General features: G+C 42.2%; 2 protein-coding genes across 5 annotated transcripts in view; one reads left to right on the top strand and one right to left on the bottom strand.

The window, feature by feature from the left end:
• Fan1 (FANCD2 and FANCI associated nuclease 1) overlaps positions 1-3,804 on the top strand; it is a 40,139-nt gene extending 36,335 nt beyond the window's left edge. The window contains exons 11-13 of one of the 2 annotated variants that reach the window (XM_004658064.2): positions 160-354; positions 1,245-1,373; positions 3,370-3,804. In XM_004658064.2, coding sequence (XP_004658121.2) covers positions 160-354; positions 1,245-1,373; positions 3,370-3,507 — 462 coding nt within the window. In that variant the 3' untranslated portion in view covers positions 3,508-3,804. The remainder of the gene's footprint in view (positions 1-159; positions 355-1,244; positions 1,374-3,369) is intronic. The other variant, XM_045146149.1, reaches the window with a different exon arrangement.
• A 5,454-nt stretch (positions 3,805-9,258) lies between these two features.
• Positions 9,259-13,028, bottom strand: part of Mtmr10 (myotubularin related protein 10) — a 66,912-nt gene continuing 63,142 nt past the window's right edge. For all 3 annotated transcript variants that reach the window (XM_004658134.2, XM_045145394.1, XM_045145395.1), the window contains one exon: positions 9,259-12,586. In XM_004658134.2, coding sequence (XP_004658191.2) covers positions 11,990-12,586 — 597 coding nt within the window. In that variant the 3' untranslated portion in view covers positions 9,259-11,989. The remainder of the gene's footprint in view (positions 12,587-13,028) is intronic.

The raw sequence follows: 13,028 nt of genomic DNA, 5'->3' as shown, positions 1-13,028 counted from the left end.
TAATAATAGATTACATGTATCTGATCATTTTTACATATCTTCTGTGAAAAAAAAACTGTCAACCAATTGGCCACTTTCCAGATTTTATAGGTCTTGAGCCTTCCTCTGGTAATGCTTCCTCCTAGGCATGCTCTGAAAATTTGCTTTCCTTGCAAACAGGCATCGCCACTGGATTTATACACAGACAGCTTCTTTACAAGCAGAGCGCAGGCCCTGGAGGCCAGGTTGCAGCTAATCCACAGCGCCCCTGCAGAGGACCTGCAGGCCTGGGTGGCAAAGACTTGGCAGGCCCAAGAAGGGAGAGTGACTTCCCTGGTCAACTGGGATCGCTTCACTTCTCTCCAGCAAGCTCAGGTAACATGGTGCAGTCTGGTCAGTTATGCCTTCTCTGTGGGTCTATTTTTGGCAGCTGTATAAAAATACAAAGGTATATGTATGTATGTGTGATATTAGTCCCTCCCCAGCTTGAGTGCCACTGTCAGTGATAGAAGCACATTAACATATTCAAAAAGCTCCAGTTGAGGTTGGAGAGATGGCTTAGTGGTTAAGGCACTTACCTGCAAAGCCAAAGGACCCAGGTTCAACTCCCCAGGACCCACATAAGCTGGACGCACAAGGTGGCACATGTGTCTGGAGTTTATGTGATGCAGTTGGAGGCCCTGACATGCTCATTTTCTCTCTATTTGCCTCATTCTCTCTCTTTCTCTCCTTCTCTAAATATGTAAAAACAAAATATTTTAATTTAAAAAAGCTTCAGTTGTATATATTTTCCATCTCCTTAAAAATTTTATTTACTTAAAGACGCATGTGCTACCTTGTGCATCTGGCTTAAGTGGGTACTGGGGAATCACACCTGGGTCTTTAGGCTTCACAGGCAAGCACTTTAACTGCTAAGCCATCTCTCCAGCCCTCCATCTCCTTCTGCTTGGCCTGTGTCTGCAGCCAAACAGGTTCCCTTGTCTGCTGCTAGCCCCTGTGAGTCATCAGTCCTGAGTACAAATCTAAACTCCCTCTTTATCAGATGTTCCCACAGGATGTCCAGGCCAGCTGGAGACCAAGGGCTTGCCTGTGGGGATTTTTACCAGTGGCTCTGGAGCCCTGTCTAAGAGGCAGAGGTGCCCCTGGGGTACCTTGAATCCATGTCTGTTGAATTGTATAACAGTGGTCCTTTGATGATCTCTGGAACCTAGTTCAGGGTTTGTGTTTTAGGGAGGTGGGTAACTCTCCATTTGTTTTGTGTTTAGGATCTAGTGACCTGCCTGGGGGGCCCTGTCCTCAGTGGTGTGTGCAGGCGCCTGGCTACTGACTTTCGGCACTGTCGAGGGGGCCTCCCTGACCTGGTGGTATGGAATTCTCAGAGCCATCACTGTAAGGTCAGTAGAAAGCCCAGTTTTCAATTTTCTTAGCCAGTGTATCAGGCTTTTCTAGGCATTTTCTTCAGGGCTTTTAACAAGACTGAATTCCTTGACAGCCACTAGGCCGAGGGTCAGGGCTCCCTGGGCTGCTCCACTCAGTGGCTCTTTACCAGGCAGCTTGTTTCGTCAGAGCAGGTAAGTGAGAAGAGCCAGGGTACAAGAAAGAAAGAGACATGGTCTTATGTGACCTCATGGTGGAGATGTAGTCCATTACGCTCACTGCATTCTGACATTAGAACAGTCACACCAAAAGGGAGAGTGTCACATAGCAAGTGGGCAGCAGAAGCTCTCTGAGTGAGCTTCTCCTCAGCTGTGACTCACCTCACCCTGCGCCCAGTCCTGTTGTGTTCTTTAGTGGATTACACTTTCAGTGTCAGATAGCACAAGTACTTGAATAGTCTGAAGTCACAAAGAGTTTCCTATATTTGTTCTAGAAGTTATATGGTTTTAGAGCTTTTGTTTGTTTTTGCATGTGTGTGTGGTGGTCTATATGCATATTTATGGACAGGGGGTTTAGACAGAAGCCATGCCACACTATCTCTTGAAATTTCTTCTACCAAACACATTAGTCTATTATCTTTAAATTCAGCCTTACCCAAGTTCTCAGGACACTGGCAGAATGCAGCCATTTTGTTTTCCAGAATAAAACATGAGCTGCCTATAGCCCAGTTTTTAGGAGAGTCCTTGTTCCCCTCTGAAACATTGTGAGCCAAACCTCTACTATCTATGTTTCTCTCTGCATTCTGGCTTTCCATCCTCCACCGGAATGGCTCCCTAAGCTCAGTTTACCATGTTGTAAGGTTTCTATAGCTCAAAGTTTCAAACTTCCATATTCCTCTTACAAACTGGTCCTAGTGGCTTCAGAACCACAAGGTCAGGTTAACCACAGCAACTTCTCAGCACCAGTTACCTTTCTCATTGCTGTGAACAAACCTCTGACTACAGGCAACTTGAGAGGAAAGGTTCTGTTTGGCTTACTATACTGGCTACTTTCTCATCACTGGGGCAAAATACTTGACCAGAAACAGCTTATGGAAGAAAGTTTATATTCAGCTTATAATTTCAAGAGAAAGATTTTATTATGACACAAAGTATAACAGGACTAGACAGCCAAGCATCAAACCCTGCTACATCATTAGGGAAGAGGAAACAGAAATATCCTAAGCAGAAGAAATAGCATGTCAGGTCCTGGGGATGAGGTTGGTCTTTGGGATGATTGACAAGGGATGGACTCTAGTTAGTGGGTTTAAAATTTTAATTTTTTGCATGTATGTGTATGTGTGTATGCCACAGTTTACTTTCTGCTGAAAGTAAACACCTGTCCAATTTTACATGGGTGCTGGGGAATTGAATCTGGGCCTTTAGGCTTTGCAAGCAAGCAACCTTAACCAGTGAGCCATATCCCCAGCCTCTGGATCCTAGTTTTGTAGCTTATGGTGAGACATTTCATCAACTTCAAATACATATAACAGAGTACTTGGAGGGCTCATTGTTGGAAATAACAGCTCAATATATGCTTTAAAACTATTTTTCAGTTGCTATTGAAGAACTTCATAGTTTCAGAGCAATTTTGGAAATTCTTTGAAAATATTTTTATTTATTTATTTGCAAGCAGAGATTGAGAGAGAGAGAGAGAGAGAGAGAGAGAGAGAGAGAGAGAGAGAGAGGAGAGAGGAGAAGATAGACAAATTGAGAATGGGAATACCAGGGCCTCCAGCCACTACTTACCTGGGTACTAGGGAATCAAACCTGGGTCCTTAGGCTTTGCAGGCAAGCACATTAACCACTAAGCCATCTCTCCAGCCCAAGTTTTGGAGTTTCTCACACACTTTTGTTGTAAATCTATAAATACAGTGGTATAATAGTCATTTAAGGTAGAAATGACCTTAGCTTATTTGGGTAACTTTCATTTAATAAGACACTAATCATTTTTTTTTTTTTAATTCTCTTCTAGATGGTGGAAGTTAAAGGCCCTAATGATCGTCTTTCACATAAGCAAGTGATCTGGTTGGATGAACTGCAAAAGTTGGGGGCTGATGTAGAAGTTTGCCATGTTCTTGCAGTTGGTTCTAAGGCCAAAGATCACAGCTAAAAGTTATGAAATTAGGAACACCTGATCATTTATTGATGCAATATTTTCAAAGAATAAAGCTATATTATATTGTATTTAATTTTCACCTATCAGTTATAAACCTTATAGTTTGATGACTCACCATTACACAGTGTCTTGTATATCACAGAACTGGGTATCTGAATACACTAATTGATTCCACACTGTGGGTGATGAATTTTTTAAATGTCAAAATCTTGGCAGTCATCTTAGGAGCTGGATGCATCTGTTATTAGATTACTTTTTAAAAAGCTGGAATAAAAACAAACATGATTCATAGCATTAGTTATTTCATGAGTTGTATAAACAGCATTTCTATTAAGTGTTTTGGCAATGAAAATTCTTGAGTTTGGGATGGAGAGATGGCTTAATGGTTAAGGTACTTGTCTGCTAAACCAAAAGACCCAGGTTTGAATCTCCAGTACCCACATAAAGTCAGATGCACAAAGTGGCGCATGCATCTGGAGTTGGTCTGCAGTGGCTTGAGGCCCTGTTGCTGCCGATTTTTTCACTCTCTCTGCCTCTTTCTGTCTCTGTCTTTCTCAAATAAATAAATAATATTCTTAAAAAAAGATTTTTGAGGGCTGGAGCGATGGCTTAGTGGTTAAGCGCTTGCCTGTGAAGGCTAAGGACCCCAGTTTGAGGCTTGATTCGCCAGGACCCACGTTAGCTAGATGCACAAGGGGGCACATGCGTCTGGGGTTTGTTTGCAGTAGCTGGAGGCCCTAGCACGCCCATTCTCTCTCTGTCTGTCTCTTTCCCTTCTCTGTCGCTCTCAAATAAATCAATAAAAATAATTTTTTTTAAAAAAAAAAGATTCTTGAGTTTGATTTTGTTTTGTGATTATTCAAGAAGGGCAGAACAAAAAAAAAAAATTAGGGTTGGAGAGATAGCTTAGCCGTTAAGCGCTTGCCTGTGAAGCCTGAGGACTCCAGTTCAAGGCTTGATTCCCCAGGACCACGTTAGACAGATGCAGAAGGGGGCGCACGTATCTGGAGTTTGTTTGCAGTGGTTGGGGGCCCTGGCACGCCCATTCTCTCTCTCTATATATATATATCTGCCTTTTTCTTTCTCTGTCACTCTCAAATAAATAAATGAACAAAAAAAGAAGAAGGGCAGAAACAGTAGAAATTCAGATTTCTTTAGGAATTAGAAAAATTATTTCAGGGGAGGAAATAATCATAACACTTTCTGTCTTATTACAGTAGACATGTCATGCCATTTATCAAATTTTTTATGTGTCCTAAAAGTTTGTGTCTAGATGTTGGGAAAAATATTCTTGCCTGTTCCAGTTTTTCTTATTTTGTCAAGTTATTGGACTAGTACTTCATTGGGCACCCACAACTGACACACAGCTCACATTGTCAATGTGCTGGACGTGTTCCACTTTTGAAAGTGAAGTTTTCAGTCTGCTGTGGTTCACTTCTCCTGAGCCAGTCTCACTTGGGGTCCTGATGCCCCACCGGGGTCCTGGCACTGATAGCAGGATGAGATTTGCAGCTTTGTTGTATGCTGCTGGAAAGCTCCTTACCAGGTCACTTCATTTAGTCCCGAGTTGACCTGCCTTGCGCAGGCATAGTACTTGAGAGATAAAGATATAGATACAGGCTCCTGGCTCTTAAGGAGAAGTATTGGGGAAGAAACTATAGAAACAATTCCAATATAATGCAACATATGGTCATGGAGTAAATTGCTAGAGGGGGAAGAAGGCTTTATCTAGACAATGCTATTACTATCTGTTAAAAACACATTATGAAGCCACGTCTGGTGGCTCACCCCTGTAATTTTTATCACTTGGGAGGCTGAGGCAGGAGGAACCTCAAGCTTGAGGCCAGCCTGGGCTCATAATGAGAGTATCTCCAAAAACGGACAAAAAGAAATCCCACATTATGAATGCTCTGTTCACTACATACCACTTTAGCTTTTGTGGAAGAATCAAATATTCTAAGTATAAAAATGGGATTTGCTTAGATTAGTATGTGATCTCATTCAAGATTTATCAGTATAATTCTGTTGACAGGTATAATGGGACTAGCCAGCACTTTGATCCTAGATGGTTCTCAATTCCTAGTTTGATTCCTTTCATTTAAAAAAAAAAAAAAAGCCAGGTGTGGTGATGCACTCCTTTAATCTCAGCATTTGGTTGGCAGAGGTAGGAGAATGGCTGTAAATTGGAGGCCAATTTGCAACTACATAGTGATTTCAGGTCAGCCTGAGCCGGAGTGAGACCCTACCTTGAAAAACAAACAAAAAGCTCAGCCACCTATTAAGTTTTGTCCTTTATGTAGAAAAGGTGTCTCTTGTCATCCATGAAAACTGACTTCAGAGTCTTGCTGAAAGAGATTGGCAGCCTAAGGAGTATGTGCGTGAGAAAGCAAGAAACATCTGAGTCCAGCGGAGTGCAGAAAGAGGAATGCCACACAACACTGACAGATGCAGAGTAAGTGTGTAATTCTTGGAGGTGCAAGAATACTGGAGCTAGTGATTCGCTTGCTCCTTGTTTTTTGAGACAAGGTCACATGTGGCCCAGGCTGATGTTAAACTGATCATTCTGCCTCCACCTCCTGAGTGCTGTGATTATAGATATGTGCTACCAGGTCCAACTGTGGCATTTTCTCTGATATAATTTGGGTGATAGAGAAGCTCTATATTTGTGCCTTGTTTCATCCAACGTGTAGCAAGTATGGGGAATGTAGGACCAGGATATGCTCCTTCACTGACAAGGGGCACTTCGAGTGTGGACATCCCCATGTCGTGTATGTTCTAAATAGGGCATGCAGAAGGTGTAGCAGAAGCCTGGATTGAAATCAAGGATAGCCCAGCATTTACCCTGAATGGGGGTCAGTCATCCAAAAGAAAGGAGCTAAACAGGGATAGACAAATTCAATCAGCACAATTAAAACACCCACAGGGGCTGCAGAGTGCTTGCCTGTGAAGTTTAAGGACCCCAGTTCGAGGCTCGATTCCCCAGGACCCACATTAGCCAGATGCACAAGGGGGCGCACACATCTGGAGTTCGTTTGCAGTAGGCCTAGAGGCCCTAGTATGCCCATTCTCTCTCTCTCTGCCTCTTTTTCTGTTGCTTTCAAACAAACAAACACTCACCGTCTGCCTAACAAACAGCAAGCTTAGAGGGGAAAACGGAATCATCAAAAGGTTCTATCCAAACATTTGGAAAGCCTACAGGGAATATAGGAGTAGCAATCAGCATTCACAGGGCTTCTGGCCCTTGAAAGCTGTTCCCTGGGGAACTGAGTGTATTAGAGCCAGATACTTCCTGTACCTCCGACTTGGATTTTTCCAGCTAGGCCTTGAAGATAGCAATACATGACACTTGGCCTTTCACAGTGAAAAAGGCACACTGAGAACTAAGATATAAGATGCTGGGGTGTTGATATAGAAGAAAACTGGTCTGCAAAATGAAAAGTAGTTACATCTTGCCAACACAGTCTCAAAATGAGGGTCACTCAGTTCCTCAGGGAATAGCTTTCAAGGGCCAGATGCCCTGTGACTAGAACTTGATTCTTAACCTAGTGAGTTTCCAACTGCTCCCAGGTCATTTCTCATTTAAAGAGACCCAGATAGAACAATGAGGAAATGTTAATTCTTGGTGGACAATCTGAACTGATTATGGTGGAAAAGCTTCTCAATATTGACCCTAGTAGATTGTGTTGTCAATAAAGGTCCTATTTTGAAGGTTTTATATTTATTTATTTTTACAGATGGAGGGAGGAAGGGAGAGAAAATGGGTGCACCAGGGCCTCTAGTCACTGCAAACAAACTCCAGATGCATGTGCCAACATGTACATTTGGTGCACATGGGACCTGGAGAATCAAACCTAGGTCCTTAGATTTCACAGGCAAGTGCTTTGACCACTAAGCCATCTCTCCAGCCCAAAGGTTACTTATTTTTTGAAGTTGGGGGCCACCGTTCTAGCCCAGGCTGATCTGGATGGAATTCACTATGTAGTCTCAGGGTGGTGAACTTGCAGTGATCCTCCTACCTCTGCCTCCTGAGTGCTGGGATTAAAGGCATGTGCCACCATGCCCAGCTCCAAAGGGTATTTTTTAATTAGCCCCAAGCTTGACACAACTACCTCTCCTGATCTGGTTCTTTGTGAAATGGCCACTAGATTTGTAGTTCCCAATTATGAGGTAAGAAGAAAATAAATCTTTAAATAAGCCTGTTAGATACTGTGGCAGAGTGGAGGCAAAGTCTACACTGGGAGACTGTAGTCAGGGCAAACAGTACAGTAATAGACACCCAAGTAGATGTGGAACCCTGAGATGGGCAACATTAAGCTGGCTTACCTGACAGGCAGCATCTAATAAAGCTGACATGTGCCGTGAAGTTCTAAAAGGGTGAAGAATGCAACTTCCCAACCACATTCCAATGGCACACTCGCTCATGCCAGCTCCTGAGATATGGAGCATGTTTTCCTAACTCAGTGATGACACTATGGTCATCTGAAACCAACCATGATGAAGTATTTATACCACAGACATAGGAATGCATTTTTTTTTCCCATAAGTGGGTCTTAGGCATTCACCCACATGCTATTGTCTTGGAAACCCTTAATAAAACAGCAAAAACCCAAAAACTAGCTACAGGTGTAAATAAATGCTTGTTCTTAGCAGTTGGGATTAGATCACTAAAGACAAGGGCAGTGTTTGTCAAGAAACTTGTCCCTTCTGCTCACTTCAGAATACCCCTAACTAGACTGGATCATTTTTTATTTTTATTTTTTAAGGAAGGGTCTCACTCTAGCCCAGTCTGACCTAGAATTTATTATGTAGTCTCAGGGTGGCCTTGAACTCACGGTGATCCTCTTACCTCCCAAGTGCTGGGTTTAAAGGTGTGCGCCATCACCCCCTGCCAGATTTGGGTCACTTTCTACACTGGCAGTGTAATTTAGTTACATCAGGGCTACTCATAACCACTGCTGGAAGGGTGTCAGATTGGGGAAGGGGCATGGAAAGGTGGCTTAGCTTAACACCAGGCTTAGGACTCAGGGTGTGAGGCCCCAGTCTCCCATAGACTCTTGAGTTTCCTAGAGGAAATGGAACTCCCCAGTGCTTGTATTTACTCATTAGGAGACTAGTTAGGGCAGGGCCCATTGATGGCCCAACTACAACCAAGTCTAGTGTGAAAATTGTTACTGGTTATGGCCTCATCTTAGAGGGCATACAAAAAGATGCATGAAAACACAAGTACAGGTGGAGGAGACACCTTCCATCCTCAGTCACTGCTCTTGTTGGTAGTTTCATATTGATAACTACTACAAACAGTTGCTGTGCAAATTTTATTTAGCAGTCAAAGTTCCCTCCCATTCACATTATTGAACAATCGCTGGTATTCCTGTTCATCCTTCTGCAGCTCATCAGTTTCAGGCACAAAGGTTTTCAGCACAAATGTTTTGGTTTTCTCTCCAAGTTGAGTTTTAAGTCCTTGAGGTTACTGCTATAGCAAAGATTTTGCTGAGAAATGTGTTGAACAGTTTTCAACCTGTTAGTATAAATGAACACTCTAAATAAAGTTAGACACATTTGTTTTGGAGTTCCTTTCATGCTGTGGAAAGTGGAGCATAAAGAATAAGATTGGGGAACTGGAGAGATGGCTTAGTGGTTAAGGTGCTTGCCTGCAAAGCCTAAGGACTCAAGTTTGACTCTCCAAGTCCTGGTTAAGCCAGACACACAATGTGACATAAGTGCACAAGGTTGCACATGCGCATAAGATGGCATACATGCCTGGAGTTCAACTACAGTGGCTGGAGGCCCTGGAGTGCCAATTCTTTCTCTCTTCAGCTCTCTGATTAAAAAAAAAGAAAAATTCTTTTTAAAGAATAAGATTGGGAAGTTTGCTTTGGAGCAATGTCTTCCAGACATTAAGTGGCTGTTGCATTCATGACCTCCCAGTGACTGTTGTTTACTGCACTCAAAATGGGCCAATCAACATTCTGTCAAGGATGGAGGAGGAAGGGAAAAAAAAGTCACTGTAAAGGAGGGATTAATGGAAAGAAGGGGTTCTGTGGAAGGGGGAATGGGTGGGAGACACCAAACAAGAGAAGGGATTATAATCAAAATATATCATATACATGTATAAAAAATGTCAATAAAATATTTGAAACAAACAAAGGTTGGTTCCCATCATAAAACAACAGTGAGACACTGCATCTTTAGGGTAACGTGAGCAAGCCCAATGCCACCAGGCCTCTGAGAAGAGTCTACTAGCATGGGCTCTGCTCACACAGGGCCTTGGGAACAGTGGCGCTAAGCACTATGGCACACCGCTAACAGCCGTGCTTAGCACTTCTGTCACCACAGTGCCATTTTTGCTAGCAGAGGCAGCAAGCCGCTTTACAGTGTCCCAGATTGAAGGCTCTTGTAGTTGTTTTTCAAATTATGTACAAGAAGCTGTAGCACAATAATCATGATAGAACAACTACCCAGCTAAAGTATAAAGACATTTTACTATATTTGATTATCATACAAAAATATGCAACTTTCTATGTTAAAACAATGTTAATAGTACCTAATTTTCTGAAAGTTAACAAAAAACAAATTATTAACAGAATTGAAGTAAACGTGTGAGAAAAAAACTGAAAAGTAATGAAATTCTCAAGCCAAAATCTCTAGAACAATTTGTAATAATAAAAAGCAGCTTAATGAAAAGGGAAGATTCAGTGACAGGACATGCTGGATTGTGATAGGAAATCAGGGCTGGTTTCCAATCAAGGACTATAACTTCTTTCGTGACAACAATGTTATTTGTATAAACAATATAGCCCTTAATTTTATAGGCAACTTGTAGATGAGGTGTATACGCAAGATATAAACTTCCTAAGCCATTTTATAAGAACCCATGCCATTAAATCCAGAGATATGATCAAATAATTTTAGAAGGCAGACAATTAAAAGTAGAATACTTTTTTTAAAATACTCTTTTTAAAAACTTTTTTTAGAAAATGAAATTAACAAGACCCTAGCATAAAAAATTTTCAAAATCTCAAGATGATAGAAAACATGACACCAATTTGAAATTGTCCACTTTAAAATCAGGGAATGGAAAGGACTGCATGGTAGGGACTGGCACTAAACTTCATTACAAGGAGCTGGTTTAACTGGACACTGCAAAGCTGGCCAGGGTCTAGCCCCAGTATGAAAAGAAAGGAGCCTCGGACAAGGAGCATACCTTTGTGAGCTTCTCTGTTTACACTTAACATTGATGTCAAAAGTCAGGAAATGGGCCAGGTATGGTGGTACCCGCCTTTAATCCCAGCACTCGGGTGGCAGAGGTAGGAGGATCACTGTGAGTTCAAGGCCTGCCTGAGACTACAGAATGAATTCTAGGTCAGCCTGAGCTAGAGTGGGACCCTACCTCGAAAAACAAAATGAAAGTCAGGAAATGGGGAGGGTCTCTTCTCACTAGCTTTAAAAATGACAACATTCTCGGAGAAGTGCATTTATAGTTCTTAATCTCTATTCTAAGCAGTGAGAACTTGAAAAGGATTTGTGTTCAAGTGTCCCACTCCCCAGTTACCTCACGGAAGTGCTGGCCAACAGCAGTGCATCAGCTGGGATGCCCCACAGCCTGTGATCTGAGTGTGGCATGCTCCTGTCCACGAGAGCAGCTGCCTGGGTAGCCCGAAGAGCCCCTCAGGATCAGCATTCAGAGAACAAGAATGTGGTCTGGAGTCCCCTGGCCATTTCCTTATGTATTAGGATTTTAATGCCCTAAATTAAAAGTAACATATTTCCCATTGTTTTATCTTTTTTGTTATTCATACCTAATGTCAAAGGCACTTCTAGGTTTAACTAGCTACAGTGAATGCTTTAAAGTTACAGTGCATACCATTTTCATTTTAAAATTAGTTCTCTGAAATTCAAAAGCAAACTCATGATTTCAAACAGTGATTGAAAAGTCCTAAACAAGGTGAACTAAAATAAATTCTAGCTTTAGAACACGGAAACTTCATCAGGTAAATTCAACTAGAGATAACTGAAAATGACCAGAAAAAAGACATGAATACACCTACCAAAGCCTGCTGGGGGTTTTAGCAGATGTTCCTGAAAATATATTAAATATTAATTTGTCACCTCCATGTCACTTTCTTCAGGTTGCTAATCTGCCACATTATCAGATAACCTTCAGTAAGTAGTAGGAAAGATGAATGAGGAAAAAAAGTAGCAGAGCAAACCTGATTATTGAGATCAGTTATAACAATGTGGGAATGTATGCTGCAAATCACCCAAAATAAGCCAGACCTATAATTATAGAAAGGACATAAAAAATAAAAATTACAGTTTTTTTTTAAAGTAACTGAAGGGAGGGAGAATGATTCAATATGCTTTAAAGATTAGTGCAAATTTCTTACATATAAAATAATCAGTTTTAATGCCTTGGTTAGCAATTTCAGTTCAGAGGGAAAATTCAGCTTCCCTCAAAATGTTCAGAAAATATATTTTAGTCTTCATTTGCTAGTGTCTCAGTAGATAACCATATTTTGGCCCCACTTAAAAATTTGCTTAATGGTGTTCCTAAAATGCTTCGTCTGCACAGGTTCCCTACAGGAGAAAATGGAAATGAAGAAGAGAGAAATTCTGGTGTCCCCAAGGTGTCGTGGGGGCCACTGGCTCTGAAGTACATTCTACTCTGGTCCAGCTCTGTGTAGCAGGCTTCCAAGGGGCCACTCCGCTGTTGACGCAGCATCCTGCTGAGCACATCCACCTCATCAGCTAGGAGGGAGAGCTTGTGGAAGGCCATGATGGAGCCCCCGAGGTTGATCTGTGCCTCAGGGACCCAACGGAAGTAGCACAATTTCCACAGCTTTATGTGTGTTCCAGAGAGACGTGGCAGGACAATGGCATGTAGGTCAGCTGGTTTGGAAAACCATTCTCTAAAATACTGCTCCATATCACTGTTCTGGCTGGTGGTGTGCTCAGGTGGGTCTGGCTTTAGCTTCAGTATCAGCGAGTTTCTCCTCGGAAGGAGTTCTTGGTCACTGATGATTCCATTCTTGAAGGAAGATGGCATTCCTCTCAGTGTTGAGCTGTAGCTTTTCTACACAGAAGACATCAGCATTACTCTACTGGAGAACCACTTTCCAAAAAGATTCAAGATGGCTGGTAAAAAAGCCAGGCGTGGTGGCACATGCTTTTAATCACAGCACTCTGGAGGCAGAGGTAGGAGGATCGGCGTAAGTTCAAGGCCACCCTGAGACTACACAGAGAATTCCAGGTCAGCCTGAGCTACAGTGAGACCCTACCTCGGGAAAAAAAAAAAAAAAAAAAGATGTCTGGTAAACATAAAGTCAGTATTTAAGGGGCACAGCTTTAGAGGATGATAGCCTTCGTCTTTCCTTCTCATGTAGTGCTTATTCTATTCCTTCCTTTTTTTTCCTTTTCTCTTAGAGAGAGGGAGGAAGAAGGAATTGGTGTGCCAGGGCCTCAACCATTGCACTTAAACTCCAGATGTTTGAGCTACCTAGTGGGCATGTGTGACC

The sequence above is a fragment of the Jaculus jaculus genome, chromosome 3 (genome assembly GCF_020740685.1).
Source record: "Jaculus jaculus isolate mJacJac1 chromosome 3, mJacJac1.mat.Y.cur, whole genome shotgun sequence".
Classification (NCBI taxonomy): domain Eukaryota; kingdom Metazoa; phylum Chordata; class Mammalia; order Rodentia; family Dipodidae; genus Jaculus; species Jaculus jaculus.
Note: the sequence above shows the minus strand (reverse complement) of the source record. Positions and strands in the feature narration are given on the sequence as shown.